Consider the following 21,923-nt stretch of genomic DNA (forward strand, 5'->3'; position numbering starts at 1 on the left):
AACAATGACTGATAAATGTGTGTTTAACACATCTCTGACTCTACCCATACTGAAAATTAGACTGTTTTACTGTACCAATTAAGAGATATTTCAAAGTAAATGTCATACATTTCTACCGAGAAAACGTCTATTAACTGAATATTTGAGGTGCTATAAAAATATGTTTCTCAATAATTCCAGACAATGACACATATTTATGTGTTGAGGACATCGTTGAAATATTTCAAAGTAAAAGTCATACATTTGAACCGAGAAAACATCTAATAACTGTACAGTAAAAATGTTTGATCTTCAGCATGGTTGTTGTCAACGATATCTTGAACATATATAAATCAGTCATTGTCTGGATTTATTGAGAAACATATTTTTATAGCACCTCAAATATTCAGTTATTAGACGTTTTCTCTGTAGAAATGTATGGCTTTTACTTTGAAATATCTCTTAATTGGTACAGTAAAAATGTCAGATTTTCAGGATGGCTGGAGTCAGAGATGTGTTGAACACATATTCCTCAGTCATTGTTTGGAATTATTGAGAAAATACTTTTTATAACACTTCATAGATTCAATTAGATATTTTCTCTGTACAAATGTATGACATTTACTTAGAAATATCTCTTAATTTGTACGGTAAAAATGTCTGATTTTCACTATGGGTGGAGTCAGAGATGTGTTGAACACATATTCCTCAGTCATTGTTTGGAATTATTGAGAAAATAGTTTTTAGAACACTTCAAATATTCAGTTATTAGATATGTTCTTGGTACAAATGTATGACTTTTACTTTGACATATCTCTTAATTCGTACAGTACAAATGTCAGATTTTCTGTATGAGTGGAGTCAACAATGCCTTGATTACATATACATCAGTCATTGTGTGGAATTATTGAGAAAAACATTGTTATAGCACCTTAAAAAATTCAGAAATGTGACATTTGAAGGTACAAATTCAATTCAGAGTTTTTGCTTAGTAAAATATGTTAATTGACTGTCAGTCAGGTATTATTAATTTTAATATCTTTTCAGCAACCCTCAAATCAAAGAATAAAGACACTTTCACACACAGTTTAGGTGTATTTTCCCTTTTACTCACGAGATGCAGGCAACATGTTTCATACTTAATGTGAATATAATTAATTTAATCTTATTGCCATTATGCAATATGTATACCGTTTCAAGTATACAACAAAGTATCCAACATTCAGACGAAACATCTTATTTTGAAAACCGAATATTCATCTGAAGAAACCCGGATGTTGTCTCATGTTAATCTTTCCGCTAACTTTACAAAGTCCTTCGCTCGCTCCTGATCTGTGCCGTTTGAATGCGTTTACCGTATTGTTTCCGCATATAGGCGCACTAAAAGTTAAGTGTCTGCTGAGTTGACCACGGATATCGGAGTGTCTGCTGACTAAACCGCAGTGGCTGGAACGGTGACCCAAATACTGCGAGGGTCATCCAAGTTTTGCCCCAGTCTATATCCAATCTATTTGCATGATAGGTTGTCACTAAACTCACTATATAAACTTTGAAAAACAAAATGTTTTCCCCAGTTATGACAGTATCAGATTAGCTACATTATATTAACAAGTCTCCAAAAATAGGGGCGTGTCTATGACATGACGTGTGTTTTCTATGTTCGCGAGACTGTAGCCTCCTACAACTTCCTTCAGCAGAGCGCCATTTTCGGCGTTGTTACGGGACTACAGCATGCTGTTGTCAAACAGATAATAAGACCAGTATATAACGTTGTAAGACCTTTCTTTCAGTATTCATTAGAAATGGGACGAAAGAAGAAGAAGCAGATGAAGCCATGGTGCTGGTATCCTTTTTTTGCCTGGGTGACAAAATACCATTGTAGAAATGCCAGAGGCTAAGCGTTAGCTTGACAAAAGGAAGGCCGGAGTTAGCCTCTCGGAGGGTTTATCTGCTTGTAAGCTAACGTTAGCTTAACGATTCGGTCATAGGAGGCTAATAGATCGCTTTGAGGATTTTTAATCCAGGCTATGATTAACGCCGCAAAAAAACAAACATTTGGCATCGTGTATAGTTATACAGTAGTATATTACTTCGAGTTCATGCTATGCTAAGAGGAAAGTTCAGCGAGCTGTCTCCGTTCCGTTGCTAGCTAGCTAGCTAACGTTAACCTGCTAGCGATGCATTGATGATTCAGGGCAACAGCTAACGTTATGATGTAGCTTACGTCTTGCGCTGGATTAGTCAGAAACCTCGTGGTTTTCGAGTTGTGTGCACTTAGAATCTTTGCTGCCAGGTCATTGATCATGAATGGTGGTTAAGACTACGCCTCAGATCAGGGCGTTTTATTTAGGCAGCATTAACGTTGTGTTGGAGGCTTGCATGCGAGTCATTGGCTCGGGTGATGCAGGGTGTATTTTTGGTGTTTTGCTGATGGTTTCTCTTTCGAACACAATCCTTAACTCTTCACTCAAGGTACTGTAATCGAGACTTCGATGATGAAAAGATCCTTATCCAGCATCAGAAGGCAAAGCATTTTAAATGCCATATTTGCCACAAGAAGTTGTACACAGGCCCAGGCTTGGCTATCCATTGCATGCAGGTAGGTGCATTTTTCATTGATCTAACTTTAGTTCTTGAGTCTTTAAGTGTCTTTGGTTCCACCGTTCCTGCAATGTTTTGGTCATAAAGGGCTATCGGTTGTTATCATAAAGTGGGCCATGGATGAAACATTACTTTGCTTGATGTGATAGTATGCACTGACTCACTTTGCATGTGTTTCAGGTACACAAAGAAACAATTGACAGTGTACCAAATGCAATTCCTGGAAGAGTAGACATCGAGCTGGAGATCTACGGTATGGAGGGGATTCCAGAGAAGGACATGCAGGAAAGAAGACGAACATTAGAACAGAAATCACAAGGTGTGTACAATGTGATCTACTTTTCTTGTCGATTTCAGTAAAAGGCTAGATGGCCGAATTACTTTTTTTGTAGAACCGTAGGTTCGTTTTCATTTTGTTTAAGCTTCACCATTACCTTAAATATTTTTCTCTCGGTTTTCAGAGAGTCAAAAGAAGAAGTCAAACAATCAGGATGACTCCGATGAAGACGACGACGACGATGATGAAGCAGGACCGTCGGTTCAGCAGGTCGCTGCTGTCCAGCCCCAGGCAGGCTACGCTGCTCCAATGGCCCAGCTTGGGATGCCTCCTGTGGCTGGCGGAGCTGGGATGCACCATGGAGGATATCAAGGCAAGGACCTCTTTGTAAAACTGGTCCTATGTCTGATAATTAGAGGGTTATATTTTAAGATTGGGTGATGTGTTACATTTTCCTCACACAGAGAAATACAACAGAACACCTTCTGAATTCAAGTTTCTCTCTTTTACGTCTCTTAATTTCATGGTTAACTTATCGTAAGACACACTTCATTTAAACTCGACAGAAATGAAATAAAACATTCTTGGTTAGTCTATCCACTGTTTCATCAAACACCATCTGTGCTTTGGTCGAAATAAACCCTTAATTCACAGAGTTGCACATGAAAGTTTGCTGCTGCTACACACTGTTTTTCTTCGCTGTGTCTCTGCTGTTGCTGGCCTCTTCATACTACTGGCTGAGCAGCTGTATAGATACGGCAGGGAAGCATTTGAGGTTTGGAGTGACGTAGTGTTGAGTTAAACAAAACATATCTTCTTACTCACTGTTGCAGGAATGCCTCCCATGATGCCTGGCGTTCCTCCCATGATGCACGGCATGCCCCCTGCCATGCATGGGATGCCACCAGGGTAAAAGAGCTCTTATTCATTGATGTGTTTAATGATACCATTTTAGATTCAAAGTACTTTTCACTGAACAACAATGCCTGGTCACGTAATGCCACCAAAGTGAAACTCCGCCGATCCTCAACTGGTTTTGCGTTACCACACATCATCATGCGTCATCTCTGTTTCCTCTGTAACACGACATCAGCATTATCTTATTGGTCTTATTGCCTTTTGCAGCATGATGCCAATGGGTGGAATGATGCCTCCCATGATGCCAGGGATGCCCGGTATGCCCCACGGTGAGTTGTGGTATTTTTGGTGAGGGTTACAAATGGCTTTTTAAATTGAACGAGAAATAGTTTGTCAGTGATATAATCTTGATATTCTTCCATCGGTATTGTGTGCAGAATTTAGGATTTTTAACAAATTTTTACTTGAAAAGAAATGTAGCCACACCACTAACAGCTTGAACATGTATAGTTTATGTCCATGTAGCAAAGATAACCCTATAAATTAGATTGGTCGATCATAACCATAGCAACGCACAACTCCTGTTGCTTACATTTTTAGATTGTTCAGCAGGTGTGGCTGAACTAGACACACTTTTTTTCCCCCCGTCTGCTAAGTGAATGATTTGCCCCTTGTATTCACTCAGCGTGCTTATTTTCTCTCTTAATATGTCCTCAATGTACTGGTGCCAGAAGGGTTGATTGACCGTGTTTGGGTGATTGTTTAGGAATGCCACCTCACATGGCTCCAAGGCCAGGGATGCCCCATATGGCCCAGGCTGCTGCAGCCGGAGTGATGCCCAGTCGACCGGTGGTACCGGTGGCCCAGCCTGCTGTCACCAAGCCCCTCTTCCCCAGTGCAGCACAGGTGGGCACCATGCACCCCCCCCTCCCCCCCGCAACAGCACACGCTCACACAGCCTTTTCAGAGCGTTTATAGCCTTCTGTAAGCCTGATTTAAGGTAGATGGTTGGCAATGATTTATCTTATTAAACCGTCTATGCAGTTTCTTATGAACACAGCACTCAGGGATATTATTTTACTTCTCAACACTTCGGATTTCCGATGTCTCGTTTCCTCATTCTCTGTAGTCAGCTGTTCCTCTTTCTCTCTTTCTCCGCCCCATTTCTTTTTCTTTTTTTTCTTTAAGTCAGTGTCACTATTGTGAAGTCAATTTTGTTCTCGTTATTGAATTTGGATAGACTGGACATGTTACATGCCAATGCTGTGATCTCCTTCCCACCATGCTGCAGATGGGCGCTGGTGTTCACAGCAGCACAGCAGCCGTTTCCTCTCCAGCTGCAGACCCTCAGTCTGCCTCCTCTCAGCCTCCCTTTCCTAACACGCCACAAGTACGCTCACAGACAGGACTTTTGACTTGGCTGTGGCAGCTGCATGTTGCTTCTTTATGTAAATTCTCGAGCTGTAAACTAGGCTGATTGTTAAAGGTAATTGCCCTGTGCATCAAAAACGAGCACGTTGGCTATAATGTTGTCGGAGGATAATTATCCCCGACAACAACTGCCATACTTTTTGTCTGTGAGCTTTATTACTGTGCATGTGCTTTAATTAACGCAGAGTGAGGCGCAAGACTGGATTTAATGGATCGTATTTTGCATTTCACCCCTCCTAACCTCTGAAGCATGATTTCTGCAATAACTATTCATCGTGCTTTGACTTTGAACGCTGCAGCAATGTATAACACACGTCACGGTTTTTTTACCCCCACTTTCTAAATTCCGAGTGTTAGTCGATTTTGCTTCTACTTATAGCTCAGGATTTGTATTGTGTTTTATACTGGATACAAAGGGTTTAACTTATGTCATGCCAAATTTGCAATCCAGTTGAAAGTGTAAAGGGCAATTGTTTCCTTCCTGACATTAAACAGACTTAACTGATTTATTGGGATAATGTAATTCACAAGGCAAAGGCAAACTTTGTTAAATTGTGTGTGTGTGTGTGGGTGTGTGGGTGTGTGGGTGGGTGGAGGTTCTATGTCTCAAAGTAATCCGTGACATAACGATTGTGACAAAGGTTTAATCCATTGAGGACTTCTGTGTCTTGTGTTGTTTTCTTTGGCGTCTTTAAAAAGTAAGAAAGCAGTCCCATGGATGACCAGTCAGTGAGCTGAATCTCTGTCTGTTTACAGGCCCAGCAGAGCACTTCAGGAGCTGCAGCTTCAAACTCCCACAGTACAGCCGCCTCCTCCTCCGACCCTCCCAAAGCAACATTCCCTGCCTACACCCAGCCCTCTGTCTCTTCTTGCTCTTCCACTTCTTCCTCTTCTAACCCCTCTAGCAGCACTGTGGCCAAACCCCCGGCCACAGTGGCCACCAAACCCGCCACCCTCACCACCACGAGTGCAACTAGTAAGTTGATCCATCCTGATGAGGATATCTCACTGGTAAGTTGCTTGAGCTTTCTATTTTGCCCTTTTCACAGTAAGTAATGACTGATACGTATAAGAGTACATTTATGGATGAAAGGGTGGGCGCACTGTTTGACCACCAGTCAGGTTCTGAATATCAATATCATCATCATCGTAAAGTTAAGATAGTTATGGGATGTTCGTCAGGCATTTAGATTGCATTTCCTTCCACTTCCTTAGTAGTTGCTCTTTTGTGGTTATGTTAAAGGATTGTTCTGAGCTTGAATATCCTCAGTGTGAAATCAGAGCACGGCAACATTGGTACCCAATTCCTCGTCATTTTTGTGAGTGTTTATCTTTGTACTGTAAGGGGCATACTAGATTTTCTTCAGTCTGAATGTGTGCTTTGTGTGTTGTCCCTACCAACAGGAGGAATTGAGGGCCCAGTTGCCCCGCTACCAGCGACTCACACCCAGGCCGGGTCAGGCCCATGTCGCTGCTCCCCCTGTGGCGGCCGTGGGCGGCATAATGCCCCCACAGCAAGGCATGCCACCACAGCAGCCTGGCATGAGGCATCCCATGCATGGTGAGAAAATGCTTGTTAGAAAAAATACCCATCAGATGTTCTTTCTGCTCAATGATCCAAACGTTTTGAGTTTGTGAAGTGAATATAAAACCACTTTATTGTCACCATCATGATGAGATTATCAGTTTGTTGTGTTAAATAAACTACAGTTTATTTGCACTTGATCACTTTAACATCTTTAAACCATGGCACTTCTTCATCAAACTTTCTTTTTAAATCCTTTACAAAGAAATATTTAATTATATATTATATACATTTTAATGCCTTTATTCGATATGTGAAGATGACAAGTTCATGCTAAATCAAGTTGCTATTTATTTACTTGTTTAAAACAGAAAAGTATGCATTCCAATTAAGTTAAATTGAAATCCGCTGTTGAATCTGTTAGAACTGCAGCAGTAACACATCTTGCTTTCCTTGTGTTCTCCCTGCAGGTCAGTACGGTGCTCCTCCTCAGGGCATGCCGAGCTACATGCCAGGAGGGATGCCTCCATACGGGCAGGGTCCTCCTATGGTGCCCCCTTACCAGGGAGGCCCTCCCATGGGCATGAGGCCGCCCGTCATGTCTCCGGCTGGGCGCTACTGAAGCGGCAAAGCAGCCACCACATTAGGTTTGAGGTTAACACCTTTCTCTCATCCTTGTGCTTTTTCAAACCTAGCTGCGAGCAAAGAGCAGTGAGACCAGTGGTGGTGAAGACAAACATTGTTTGTTAGAACTAATGGACATTTAATGTAACATCTTTATTGGAAAACAGCCAAACACCACACACAAGTTCCTGAAAGCTATTTTGTTGTCATCTGGTTTCATGTGAGGATACATTTTTTTCCCCCCCCATAGGTTTCTCTCAGGTTTATAGAAGTAAAGTGTGTTAAAATGATTCATATTTCTTTTGAAGCTGCTGGAGTTACATGAGCGTACCAACCCCTTACAAAGGCAAGTTTCTCTTGTAAACATTTGATTCTTTTTCTTTTGTTTCTTTTATTTTCGGTAGATTGATTGAGGCCCTCACAGCATGCTTAGGTGCTGTTGGACTTGCGTCCCCAACCTTGGTTGGTGAGGGTCTCAGTGATGAAAATGATTCCAACTAAGTAGTGTTAAAAATTCACGACTCATCATTCTCTAGCTTTATCCTTATTTCAGGTTTGCTTTTAATATGTCCTGGTCAAGAGGGTACCTGTATGCATCCTTTGTAATGTTTTATGAATCTGTTGTAATAAAATTCATCTTGAAATTCAATGCTGGTTTGTCCTGACGTGCGTGGAGGTGAGTGACGAAGGTTTGTACTGGTGCGCTTATCTCATTCCTCTTTTTAACGACAGGATTTCATCGGGTATTTAAAAACCAAGTTTGCCATCATCTGTCTTTTGTAAGAGTCCACCTTACTTTGTAAAAGACTGGATATTGAAGTACAAAAGAAAATGCTCTTCCATGAAGTCAGAAACGGATAAAAGAGTTGGTTTGCTCAAATCTTGTGTACCACCAGCCCAAAACTATGATGTTGGCCAACCTTTGGTTCTAAATACTGCATGTTACCTCATGATAATGGCGGACATAACTGCAGATTATATAATACTTGTAGATACACTCAGCCAGAGTGCAGGAGAAACTAAATGTCATTCCTGATTCATTAACTTTTATTTTGCATACCGGTACTGAAACATGCATGAATGCTGTAATAGTTTGTCATATCATAGTCGTGTCCCCGCTACAGGGGGCAAGTGAAACCACAAACCCAACAATACACTAGCTCTGTGTTAAATTCCAGTGCTGTGAAGCGATTCCGTGGTGAACCAGTTCTTTGGTTTATCCTCGTTTAGACGACTTAAGTTGGTAAAACTCAAATGGTGGTTTGTAAGATGCAGACACAAACTGCTAAGTGATAACTCGGGTCTGTAGCTGTGACTTAAAGCGGCAACTCCCTGAATTACTTGTGCCGCCTTTCCTGCAAAAGAGTGTAGAAAGTAAAAGTTTCAAGTTGAAATGATAAAAGGTCGCGAGGAAACCTTCACAATCACTAACGAATAGCTAACTATATATTTCTAAACGGATCTTTAAACTCCGGCACAAGAGTACATTTCACACCTGAAACTCCTTTGCTGGATTGTGATTTACTGCAGTGCTAGTTTGTATTGCTGGGCTCTTCTCTGTTATGTCCATCCTTATCTATTCCAAATATTCATAATCGTCACCCAATGTCAACCGCAATGTCTCCCGTGTTGGAGGTTGCTGCAGAGAGCGATCTCTGAGATGTCCGATAGGCGCGTTGACAGGAGGTGCACACGTTTGAGTCGTTATGAAACACGTGGATCAAAAGACTCGGTGGCAAGAAGTTCTTGTTGGCATTTAGAGTGGCACACGTTTTTCCTCTGCGCATATCACTTACTGCTCTGTATTTGTTTTTGTTGTTTATAGCCCATCCATATCAGCCTTAAAACCCACTCAGCTGGCATGAAAAGGTCAGTTAAACCCAGTAAGTACCTGCTGTTTATTTTAGACTGGGTCGGTCCTGTACAACAGGATGCTAGGCCTTGTATTGATTCATGTACTGTTTTAAAGTATGTTGTTCACTTGTTGAAGGTAATTGAAGACTTTTCAATGGTTGTGTTAAAGAGATAGCAGCATATGCCTTAAGTCACATGTCCATTCCATTTTAGTGATTTAAAAGGTACGACTTGGACATTAAAATGTACATTGTGTGTGTGTGTGTGTGTGTGTGTGTGTGTGTGTGTGTGTGTGTGTGTGTGTGTGTGTGTGTGTGTGTGTGTGTGTGTGTGTGTGTGTGTGTGTGTGTGTGTGTGTGTGTGTGTGTGTGAGTGTGTGAGAGAGAGAGAGTGAGAGTGAGTGAGTGAGTGGTTAAATGATACGTTTTTGTTTTGATATTTGGGTGAACTGACTCTTAGTAAAAACTCAGACGTTGTTGGCACCAACATGTACTTAAGTATTGAAAGTATTAATTATGAAAATGATCCCTTTACCTAAGGAAAATGTTTCTTTCACGGTAATAAAAACTGAAGCCTATTAATGTTTGGATAAATTAGGTTTTTAATTTTTAAACTTGTTTTTGGAGCAGGTGTATTTGTATTTAAAAGTAACACAAGCTGCCCTAAAAGGAGACATTTAAATTAAATTGTAATGCAACTCAATGTCACATTCATGTTTGTTTTTGTTTAAATAAAATGATTGCATTAACTTGTAGCCACTTGTTGTCCTTCAATTACATTCACATTTTAGGTGAAATCCACTGTTCTGAGTGTTTGAAAAAGGTGCCCCCTAGTGGCATGGGGGGGATATTATTGACCCCATGAACAAACCCACTTTAAACTCACTTTAAACTTCTCCCACGATAGAAATCCTGAGGAAATCTGTGGTGTTAGATAGTCTGATACATTATTGTTAACAGTACATACTGTAATAAGTTGAGTATGAAGCTTAATTAAACAGTGATAGTTCAGATAACTTCCAGAGAAAGGGAATGATGGAAGCGGTATTTGTAATTGTCTCACGATGAAGAAAAAATAGACATTTGAAAATACAGTAAAAATAATAGTTTATACTATTTTAACTATTTATTAAATTACATTTCATTATCTTTGTATTTATGAATATGAATTTTACCCAGTGTTGAGCTAGTATTGTTTCCTTCAATATTGGCCATTTTGCAGAGCATTACTTAACCTTTTATGTAATTTGGAATTGAAATGACCACCTCCAACACAACTATTTACAACCATTAGATGCATGTATTGGTGTAAAAAGTTGTTAAATGGAAACTTCCAGGACCTCATTGCGCTTGTGTGTCCTAATTTTCTTTCTTTCTTCCTCTGGTGGGTTGTTGACATGCGTACATTTCCAAGTATTAGTCATAAGCTTCTTTTTTCAATCTGAAGTTGTGGTTAGAAGCATCAGTGAGGCCAAGCACGCTCTACATAAACTGCACGAGCAGCTTGAGACATCAAAAACATTTAGCCCACCGCCCACCGAAACATGTTTACAAAGCTTTATGAGTCCGTTTACAGGCCCTCGCAAACCAAATCTGATTGATAAAAGTGAATAAATGCACAAAGACACTCGAGCTGCAGCTTCTCAAACTGCAATCTCCTTTTTCAACAGCAAACGGTTACTTATCCCCCACTCGTTATACATGTAAACATTCTAATCGTGCTTTCCTGCTGGACTAGTAGAAGGTACTTGAACCACAGAGCAAACCGCCTGTTAAGAAAGAAATACTGCCGACCGTGTTGAGAATCTAACTAAAGTGCAAAATGAAGTGTAAACTCCTGTGGTTTGTTTAAGGATGGTTAGTGGACCTACATCGTGTGCGCACCCTAAATTTAAGCCATTTACTGCCTCATTTTTTTCGACCTTTTTCTAATTTCCGACACGAGTGTGAACAGTTGCCAGGGGTGTTCTACATCTTTCAGAAGTCATTCTTTTAGTCTGAGCATTAAAATAACTAGACATTTGCACGTGTTGCTTCTCTTTCAAATTGCTCCTGTTCATGTTGCATAAGAAAAGTAGGTGAGACCAATGCGCTGTGTTTTTGTCAATCCAGTATCGAAGCTGTGCTTGAGACTCACTCTGTAGGCCTTTTTGACGGATGCAAATTATCAGAAAGCAAACACATCCTGTTCAGACACAGGCAGTTGTATTCATTTCCTCTGGGATATGTAAAACAAATACAGTCTGAAAAGTTTTCTCAAGCATGTGAAACAGAAATAACGCTAATTATACTGAAGAGTTGTGTCACACTGCTACAAAAAACAAAGAAATTGGATCTTTATGGACCTCCATGAACAGCTTGGTTCTATCTGTTCTGTTGATGCTATAGATCCTCGTTAATCTGATCTGAACTTTCGCTCTCAGCTGTGTTGTATTGTTACTTTTATAATTTATATTGCCTTAGAAGGAGCTGATCCATCATGCCTTGTGTTGGTTAGTGTGCACTTCCTCTTGCGTTAGTCTTGAGGGTTGAAGGTGGAGCTTCATGGAGTTCCTCTTGGTTTCATTTACAGTCACCCAGAGCTTTTGTTTTCCAGTTCTGAGTGCTTGCATGTGTCCTGTCATGGTTTACATCACTGACTTCCCTCAGGATCTTCACTAGTGTCTGCCCGTATTGAAGATGACTGGGATCCAGTACCTGGCTTGTCTGTGGACTCTGTTCATCACACAGACTGGATTTGGTGAGTTGATCATTTGCTTCAAGTTTTTTTCCCACCAATTTGAATTGTAATTCACCGAGGGTGGACAGAACAACAGGAACACTTCACAATGTAATCCTCTGTTAAAATATTTGACCTTTGCTCATTTCTTGGGGCTGCAGTTTGTATAATTTTAGTTTTTGAGCATAGTGGGTTCATCATTATATTTGACCACGATAATTAACTGTGAAATATTTCTTCGATAGCGGCTTTTATTTTGCAACTGACACAAATCTTTAAGTATAGAATCACTGTGATCACCAGACAAAAATATGTATTCTAAAACTTTTTTTCCCCCCTTTTGTATCAAGTGTGCAGTGACATTCAGTTCCTGGAGAGGACTGAGGGGGAATCTGTGGTTCTTCCCTGTGTGATTGAGCAAAGGAACCCTTCGCCCTTCGGAGTCTACCTGAAGCGCAGCTGGCTGGATCCCCGTGAAGTGCTCTTCAAGTACACCAACAGCAACGTCAGTGTGGGTAAAGCTGATGACAAGAGCCGCATCAGCGGCGGTGGAGACCCGAGCACCCACTCTCTGAACGTGACCATCTCACAGCTGAGTGCCAGCGACACAGACCGCTACTACTGTGAGTTTCTGGTGACCAACCCTACCTCTACAGACGACCGAATACCTGGAAAGACCGAGTTCTTCCTCCTCGTTAATGCTGGTGAGTGTCTATTTTATTTTATTTTTTTCATGTCCCTCTCACTTCTCACCTGTTTTTCACCCACAGGAGGTTGAACTTTTCAAAACTACCACAAAACCAGAAGGTCAAATACAGAGTGTTGATATTTGGAAACTGTTTGGTGCTTTTTGTTTGCTCAGAACCAGTGCTCACACTAAACACCGCTGTCTGATAAGGCATGCTTTATAAGGGGTTGTAAATGATCATGATGAACAATAATTTAGGTTTGATCCAGGTGCCTTTCAGCCAGAAGGAAAAGTGCTGGAACTGTAAATCAAGGGAGAATTAAGGAGCTGACTAAAGATATGAAGTTTATTATGCTGGTGGAGGATGTACACCAGCAGGAGGGAGAAACGTGTCCTTTATCAAAGGTGTTTTACGTGTGAAAAGGTCTTGGTCATGGTCACTCAGCGGTTCCTGAAACATCCTCACAGTTCAACGCAGCTCTCCTGAAATCTTAGCTGCTTTTTTTCCCCTTTATTAGACACACATTCAGCATTTTGCCCATGATGACTCCCTCCGGTCAGTTTCTTTGTGCCTGGCCGTGAATGACCTCCTGTTATTTAGAAGAGCTGGTTCCAGATCTTGAAATACAAACCCGCCACCACCTGCAAAAACAAGTGCGACATTTTCGAAATCAAAATTTTTAATCCAAGTTTTATTTAAATTCAAAATGCATAGAAACATTTTTCACAACACTATAGGTGCACGTCATACATCAGCTCCTCTCACCCTCTTCAAAACTTTAAAAACAGCAGAGGCTAAGAGAACTGTTCTTTTTCCTGGATGCAATAATATGCAGTACAATAAATATTGATATACATCCTAAATTTCAATATACTTTACCCCAAACATACCTTACCCCGCTGCACCCTGAATATGCCTTCAATGGGATTTTTACCATGCGTCGTATTCTAAGGTTTATTCCCTTTTCCTTTTTGGAGATGCCGCTGGGTCGGTGGACATAGGGTTGGTAGAGACGTGTTCTGGGGGCTCAGCCGTGCTCCCCTGTCTCCCCCCACACGGTGACGCCTTGGCCGTGGAGGGGGTGAGTCTGAAGCGGCAGAGGGGCCGGGCGCCTGTGGAGGTGTTGTACCACTCAAAGCGTCACCACGGCAGCAGCGCTCCATCCTCCTCCTCCTCCTCCCAGTTCCCTGTTGAGAGGGTCCAGCTGTCCTCGGCGCCTGGTCCCAGGGGCATCACCTACAACCTCACCCTGCAGCAGCTGCAGCCAGACGACAGCGCCCTGTACAGCTGCCAGCTGCTCCTGCGTGGCGGGACCGACACCAGCTCCAGTCTAGGGAGACATGTGTTCTTTGTTTCTGTGCAAGGTGGGTCACGTCACAGAGGGACTTGATCGCCTAGTTACTAATGCTAACCTTCATTTTGTTTTTCAGGCTTTTGAAAATGAAAATGTGTTTCCTCCTCCTCTTTTATGTTGTTGTTTCAATGTCTCTCAGTGTCTGATCAGTCCAGCTCTGCTATCTCACGATGTCCGCCTTCTACTAACATAACTGCTACAAATAATATCCATGTCAATGGCTGTAACTTTGGTAAACATTGCACTTATGCTCATATTTGCCAAGTTAACGGTCTAGCAGTGCTGTTATTGTTGTTTGTTTCTTTTCAAATAATAATCTGAATAGAAACCCATGCAAAACTTTCTATATCTCTTCTATCAGTTTCACAAGCACTAGCAATGTTCCCTCTATTTTGTCACCTGTGGGTGAGCCCACAACTGATCACACTAAACAAAAATAGACATCACTAACCCATGAAATTAATATTTGGTCATATTTCATATGGTGCTGTCCCCACTAGCTGAATGTCAAGCAAGGGTGGGCCGTGCCATAAGCCATCAATTCAGAGATGCAGAGAAATATTTTGAAATCACAATGACGTGTCTTAAAGGATAAGTCTGGTGCTGTTCTACATATTTCCTATTATCAATCACAATGAATGTCTCCTTCTACCAAGTGTTTTCTGTGTAGCTGAAGCCTGGTGCAGCTCATTCCTCTGTGCCACAGCACGCCATCGTAACACAAGGCATTCTCAATGCTGAGAATATCTCCAGCAAATACACAATTTACTTCAGTTCGAGTGACAGTTGCTGAAAAAAAGTGTCCTGCTGTTTTAGCAAATTATTTTTGTAAAAGCCATTTATATATTGTTGCCATTTTTGCAGTAAATGGGCTCGGTGCCGAGGGCCACAGGGCCGCACACTGTTTTTAATTTTTCACATATACTGTATAATTAAGGAGCTTGACTCAGATTACTGAAGTATATGATTGACGTTCTACCAGGAGTCTTATGTTTGAGATGTTATTGCTGTTTGTTGCCAATTACTGCAGCCTACAAATGAGAAGGAAGTTGGTCTCAGTGGTTTTTGCAATTCTACTGAACACACCATACATGAGCTGTCTTTTGACCACAGTGGTAGTTTGTACTGCTTTTGTTTAGTTTATCTCATGACATTTTGTGAATGCACTTGTAATGTAGTGCAACACGGGAGCTGAGTGGTGTCAGTGTGGCCCCTCAGGGGACGTTGAGGCCCTGAGTGTTTGTTTTTTTTGTCTTGCAGCAGTGAAGCCGACCCTCTTCATCTCAACATTTCTCTATCTGCTTCTTCACAGGAGGTCACTGTGAATGCTCCAGCTACTCCACTCTGCTATACGCTTTGTCCTCAGCTGTGGTCGTTCTCCTTCTCCTCCTCCTCCTCGGATTTGTGATGATCTGTAAAGTGAGTGGACCTCTGGCTTATATTATGCTCTGATACTACGCAAGAGTTTAGGGGAAAAATATAACCAATTACCGAACAGCACCTGCGTGTTGCAAGCATGCCAGAGAGTTCCTCTGAGCACTCACCACAAAACCACAGCAGTTTCATAACTTATTGCTGTCAGTTGTCACCATGTTTTTCTTACAATTCAAATATGCAGGCTGTGAAATCTTTATTCTGCTTTTAGTTTAGTTCTAACACGTTTTTTTTAAAAAAATGTATGAGAAGTGATTTGTTGTATTTTTAAGTTATAGTAAAACATATAGTGAGAACGAGACTCTGCTAGGACTTCCTATTATAGATGCTGCCTTGAGAGAAAATGACAAACTCTGATTTAACAGGAAATCGAGAATGCATTCACTTCACTGATTTGTTTTTCTCCTGTCAGGGCAAAGCACGCCGCAGTGTCAAGTCACTCCCTCAGGCCCCCATCTATGAGGAGATGACCGTGGTACAGCCTGCCAGTCGAAAACTGCAGCCCCAGCATCTGGAGGAAATGGGTTCTGAGTACACAAACTGCCACGTGAAGAAATTCTGTCCCGAAAACCATTATGAAAGCCCCAGCGGGGCCCTCTGCCCCAGGGCTGATTCTCAGACATGAAGTATTAGATTATGTCAGCAGCATCGTAAACTAGACCAACTTATCCAGACTCCAATTGGCACTCTGAAGTTTCTCAAACAGATTGTGGCAGAAAGATTGTCCCTGTACTGCCTTTTATCTCATGTATATTGGTCTGTTGATAGTTTGAGTGAGTCTGTATTTTGGAATTTTCTTAAAATTTTTTGTAAATCTTGACAACCACTGTCTGTTTTTGGCTTGTTCAGATAAATTAAAAGTACACTGTGGAGTTTTGTAAACAATAATCTCTATAAACCGTTATCTACATAGGAAAGCAGAATGTGTAGGCAACGGGACACGATTTTGTGTTCCGGAAGCGTTCTGATTTCCTTTTGTAATTGGTAGTATTGACCAATCACATTTGAGCAGGCTTTGGTAGCGTGCATGTAAACAGTCCATGTGAATAGCAGAAGTAGCGGAAAGCATTGGCCGAAGAAGCTTTTCTACGTCTTTGAGGTCTGACAAATGTTCGGACCGCATTTGCTCATAAAACATTTGCTAGCTTAGGTTGTTGATATCCAGGTTTGGCATATTTGTTTGTACATTTTTACTGCAGCTAACTGTCAATCAGCAGAGTAGTGTTAAAAAAATGGGCACCAAGTCACGTAATATATTCACAGCACTTCAATCTGTCACCACAGCGTACCTTTAAATACCTGACAAATCAAAGGACTTTATGACATCGATGCTAAAATGTGATTACAAATATTTCCATTAAGAATTCCTGTTTATTGGTTTGCACACGACCTAATCAGGGTTTTCCCTCAATTTATTTTAACAGAAGGGGGCAAAAACTGCGTTGCATTTGCGGCATACAGTTTATGCATACACCTTCAAAAAAAAATCATGATTTGACAGACAAAAGTGTCCAGAGGGACAAAAAAAATTATGAAAAACGAAGGTCTCAGCAATGACAAATATGATTCACAATTCTTACTCTGAATAGGTCTTAAATGTATATTTATACACATATGACAGACCACAGCATTATAATTATTAACCTGTTAGGTGTCCAAGAGACCAGGAACAGAATGAATAATCAGCAAGAAACTGAGTTGTTGCTTAATAACCCAGTGGACAGCTTAACTAACGACAGTTTATGCCGGACACACACTAACAAAACCAGTATAATTGGATTAAAAAATGTTTGAGTGGACCAAGGTAATAAAGTACTGATTCTAAATGTTCAGTAGGTAATCCCAGAGGTCATTGCTTTTAAATCATTGACTTGATTTTTTAGATAAACAACAAATTACAAACCTTAAAACTGAATCTGAGCAGACACTTTTTTTACACTCTGTTTACCTACATTACCCATATTTATATAATCCCTATCTGCATCACACTTTTTGATGCTAATAGTAAAACCATCAAGTTTAACGAGATATTGTGTTCCTATACATAGGCAGTGCAAATACAAATCCTGCAGGCCGTTTGTCTCTGGTCTTCTAGGCACATTAAAAAGCCCTTAGCCTCATGAGTCTGTCATTAGAAGACAGCTTCCAGAAGGAGGAATAAACAAAGCATTCAAATGGCCTCATTCAACTGAGTACAATAAGCTCTTGTAAATAGTGCAAATGTTCAAAAATGCTGTATATTTTAACAAAACAAGGTCCTTGGCTAATTGCTTACCAGAATTTGGGGAATTTTGACAGAAATGTTGCACAAAATAATTCAAGAGCAGAGAAGAGGAGAACTCAGAGAGCAGATGTTTAACAAATCCACACGGAAGCAGCCCAAGTGTGAGGAGAACGGCTGAAGCAGGAGCAAGCAATAATATATAGTGCATTTACTATTACTTTTTTGAAATACTATATTATGATTCTTTTTGTTTTTGACAAAATATATAATTTTAGACTTTTTCCCCGATGTACAATACTTACATTTTTTAAAGACTTTTATTGACATACCATACCATGACTTTTTTCTTTGTTTTGACATACTATACTATGACTTTTTAAAAACGTTTTTGACCAACTTTACTATACTTTTGTCTTTTCTTTTCTTTTGTCGAAATACTATACAGTCACTTTTTTAAATCTTTTTTTCACATACTACTCTGACTTTCTTTTTAACTCTTTTTGGGCTTCTTAGACATGCTAAATTATGAAGATTGTATGACTTTTTTGACATACTATACTATGACTTTTTTGTTGTTTCTTTCGACATACTATACAGTTAATTTCCTATTACTCTTTTTAACATATGACTTTTTTGAGTGCTGAGCTATGGCTAAGACTTTGTAACCAGACTTATTTCTGTTCTCCAGAGGCCTTGATTTCACTTCCAAGATGTCACTTGTTCTGTTGTACATGAGAACCAAACACATCATCTGCATGCTCCTGAACGGTCTCTGCTGTTCCAGGATTCAGCATCTGAACTACAAAAGCACTGTCCAGAAACACAGCATCGACCACAGGTGTAGCTGGAGATCTAGCCTCATCCAACTGTATGCAGCGCAGAAGATCTGACCATGTACCAGGTCTCATTTTGACTTCCTCGTACGGAGCTGGAGGAGCTGCCTGGTTTTCGTGGCTGAAGAAGTCGTATGCATTAACTTCATGTGTTTGTCATGACACGTACAGAAGTGGGAAAAGGTCTCAAAACTCACTATTTCGTGTGCTGTTTGTTACAGATGGTTTCCAGCTTTCTTACTGTTTTCGAGCCACTGATGAATCTGGGATTGTCAATAAATAGTCAATGAGGGTGTAAAAGATTCAATAAAATATATTTTAATTTGATTTCTTTTGTGTCAACAAAAATATCACAAGTATATTGTCACAATATTCATGTTTCAAGGTCATTTGAAGGCCTTTATCCATTTACAGGGGATATAAAATAACATTCTGAAAATATTGAAAAACAGAAACACCGGTACATCAAACTCTTCATGTGTGTTGTGTAAATGTTCAGTTCATGAATCTGCATCTGCACTGGTAAAAATGTCATAAATCTTTCACAAAATGCACAATAGGTTTGCTTATTATATTATATTATTACTTTTTAATTACCTTTTCGACGTACTTATTATGACATTAATATTCATTTTTAGACATACTATACTATGACTTTTATAGGACGTTTTTCACCATATTATTCTATGACTTTTTTAGACATGACTTTTGGATGAATTTTTTCAACATACCATATTAAGATTTTTTTTTAAAACATCGACATAATGACATTATTTAATTATTTCGACATTCTATACTATGAATTTTTTATGACTTTTTTATGACTTTTCGACATTCTACATTATGAATTTTTCCATCATAAAAACTATACAAAGACTTTTTTCGACAAATGTCGATTTTATGAATCTTTTCAACAAACTGTACTTTGACTTTAATATGACTTTTTTCAGCATAATATACTAAGGGTACATCCCAAGTCTCTTAATTGCATCCCCGTTTCCCTCATTTGCATCCTTTCCTTGCATCTTAGTCCCTCCCACCAGGGATGTATGGAGAGACGCAAGGAAACCATGCGAGGAGAGAGGAAATGAGGAAAAATGTTTTAAGAGCTATGAGACGTCCTTTCCTTTGTATTGTCATGTGAGGTGACGTCTGTTTCTGATGATGGAGCATCAGCTGATCACAACTGGGTCAGCTGTCAGTCGGCTTTAACAGCTGGAGAGACTTTGGAGGAGTTTGTGTCTGTACACATGATCACTGTACTTAATAATAGTAATTAATAATACTAATAACTAATAACGACACTTCATCACTGTCAGAGTAGAGGTGTTTTCTCTCTGTCGCCTGTTACCTGTTTAACAAACTGCATTAAGTTCATCAAGTCTGTGGTATTTAAACTATGTTCTGTGGTATTTAAACTGTGTTGTGTGATATTTAAACTGTGTTGTGTGATATTTAAACTGTGTTCTGTGGTATTTAAACTGTGTTGTGTGATATTTAAACTGTGTTCTGTGGTATTTAAACTGTGTTCTGTGGTATTTATACTATGTTCTGTGGTATTTAAACTGTGTTCTGTGGTATTTATACTATGTTCTGTGGTATTTAAACTGTGTTCTGTGGTATTTAAACTGTGTTCTGTGGTATTTAAACTGTGTTCTGTGGTATTTAAACTGTGTTCTGTGGTATTTATACTGTGTTCTGTGGTATTTAAACTGTGTTCTGTAGTATTTATACTGTGTTCTGTGGTATTTATACTGTATTCTGTGATATTTATACTGTGTTCTGTGTGCTGTTTATAAGTGCAGGATCGAGTTCTACCGACGGAATGCGTTTGTCTTATTTAGTAATTATTTGTGTTTGTACGTTTTGAAATCCTGATTGTGACGTCATTATTAAATAATCCAGAATATGATTATGTTATGACTTTTTAAAAACTTTTTTGACATACCATACTACGACTTTCTTACAACTTTTGTATTCATACTACATTATGACTCTTTTATTACTTTTTTCTACAAACTATAGAATACTTTTTCACTACTTTTTTTTGGCATACTATTACTATGACTTTTTTCAACTTTTTATGACATACTATATTATGACTTATCGTGGGTGGAACTACAAAAAACATTTTAAAAAAGTGACAAGACACCCAGTAACAGCCAAGAAAATTTGTAATTTATTAATATAGTCCGAAAGAACATCCATAATCCATGGAAACATTTTTTTCCGGTGCATGTCCTTAACAATCACATTCTATGAGGAGAAAAAATGAACAACATTAAAAGCCACAACTTTGTATTTCAGTTACAGACATTTTTCCTTAATGTTTTTTTTCCAAAGTAAAGAGAAAGGCAAAGGCAAAGTACCCACCCACCCTCCTCCCACTGAAAAAAAATAAAAATGACAACCTTAGAAGTCATGGGCTTTTTTTTCTCAGTACAACCCACAGTGCTTTAGCAGAAGGATAAGCGCTCATTGGTTAAGGATTACACAGCATGGTGACGCAATGTAAAGTTTTACTCAAACATTAGATGTCGATAATGAGAAGAAGGGGAAAGGGGGAAGTAGATTAGAGGACATTTGAGCAAGAGAAAAAAACAAGAAGAACCCCACATAAAACCCTGAACCCTAGAGTCCGAGTCGACAAACGCCAGCAGTACAGCAGCTTGGTTTGGACTCTTCCCTCCCACTTGTGCATAGATCATGATCCTTTAAAAACCAGCTTTATTCCTCCACTTCAAACCTGTCTCTGAAAACCATCTATTACATGTTAACAAATGTCTCAACTATTGAAATACCTGTCACAGGAACAGAAATGCTAACAGACAGGACATTCAAAAATAAAATGAAAAATACTTGCACAATGCTCCTGGACTACAGGATGGAAACTTGAAAGTCAAAACATACGAATGCATTTTCTGTCACTGTCTTTTTCACAATCAAACCATTGATCAGTTTAAATGTAAAGCAATTATACTTAGATTTCACATGTAAAGCACTCCACTTTTTTTCAAAGTTGATTCTTAGTCTTATTTGGTAAATATATAACTTGCTACAAACTTTTTGTTGTTACTTGGTACCCACTATATTCTGTTAAACTCATGACCTTCAGTGCTTGCTTGGAGTTTAATCGTTTTCAGTTGCTTTTTTTTTTTTTTTTTCCACAAAAACATTAAATCTAGAAATGATGGAGTTGCGATCTGGAACCCTGGCCTTCCTGAGACAAAATCCACATCTTTTATGAGTGTGCAAGATATTGAGCAAACTGTGTCGCTTACAGGAAATATAAAATCACAACTCAATTCATACAGAGATAGTCTGTCGACGCTGAAAGAAAATAAAAAAAATTGAAATGACAACACTGATCAATCCCAGAGTTCTTAAAGTAGCATAAATCTTCATTTTGCAAGATTTCCATGTCCATATTTGATGGAAGATGAAATTTGTCTCTTTTTTTTTCTAACATTCCTGTTATAAAATCCTATTTCCTTGAACTTCAGATGAATGAAATGATTGTAA

General features: G+C 39.5%; 2 protein-coding genes across 3 annotated transcripts; both read left to right on the plus strand.

Annotated features, from left to right (window-relative positions):
• Positions 1–1,642: 1,642 nt before the first annotated feature.
• znf207b (zinc finger protein 207, b) lies at positions 1,643–7,394 on the plus strand. 2 transcript variants are annotated; one of them, XM_068727101.1, is made up of 11 exons: positions 1,643–1,822; positions 2,452–2,578; positions 2,761–2,899; positions 3,042–3,230; positions 3,691–3,766; positions 3,983–4,044; positions 4,482–4,621; positions 5,007–5,105; positions 5,903–6,157; positions 6,551–6,707; positions 7,142–7,394. In XM_068727101.1, the coding sequence occupies exons 1-11, from the start codon at positions 1,782–1,784 to the stop codon at positions 7,291–7,293; spliced, it is 1,437 nt and encodes a 478-aa protein (XP_068583202.1). In that variant the 5' UTR covers positions 1,643–1,781; the 3' UTR covers positions 7,294–7,394. The 2 variants fall into 2 exon arrangements, with proteins under 2 accessions (XP_068583202.1, XP_068583201.1); XM_068727100.1 differs by lacking the exon at positions 5,007–5,105 and having other exon boundaries at positions 1,649–1,822.
• Positions 7,395–11,719: 4,325 nt separating this feature from the next.
• cd7al (cd7 antigen-like) lies at positions 11,720–18,728 on the plus strand. Its single transcript, XM_068727574.1, has 5 exons — positions 11,720–11,888; positions 12,218–12,571; positions 13,534–13,920; positions 15,223–15,329; positions 15,757–18,728. The coding sequence occupies exons 1-5, from the start codon at positions 11,828–11,830 to the stop codon at positions 15,967–15,969; spliced, it is 1,122 nt and encodes a 373-aa protein (XP_068583675.1). The 5' UTR covers positions 11,720–11,827; the 3' UTR covers positions 15,970–18,728.
• Positions 18,729–21,923: the final 3,195 nt, after the last annotated feature.

The sequence above is a fragment of the Cebidichthys violaceus genome, unplaced genomic scaffold, assembly GCF_023349555.1.
Source record: "Cebidichthys violaceus isolate CVI_PGR_0920_01 unplaced genomic scaffold, fCebVio1.0.p SCAF_4, whole genome shotgun sequence".
NCBI classification, from domain to species: domain Eukaryota; kingdom Metazoa; phylum Chordata; class Actinopteri; order Perciformes; family Stichaeidae; genus Cebidichthys; species Cebidichthys violaceus.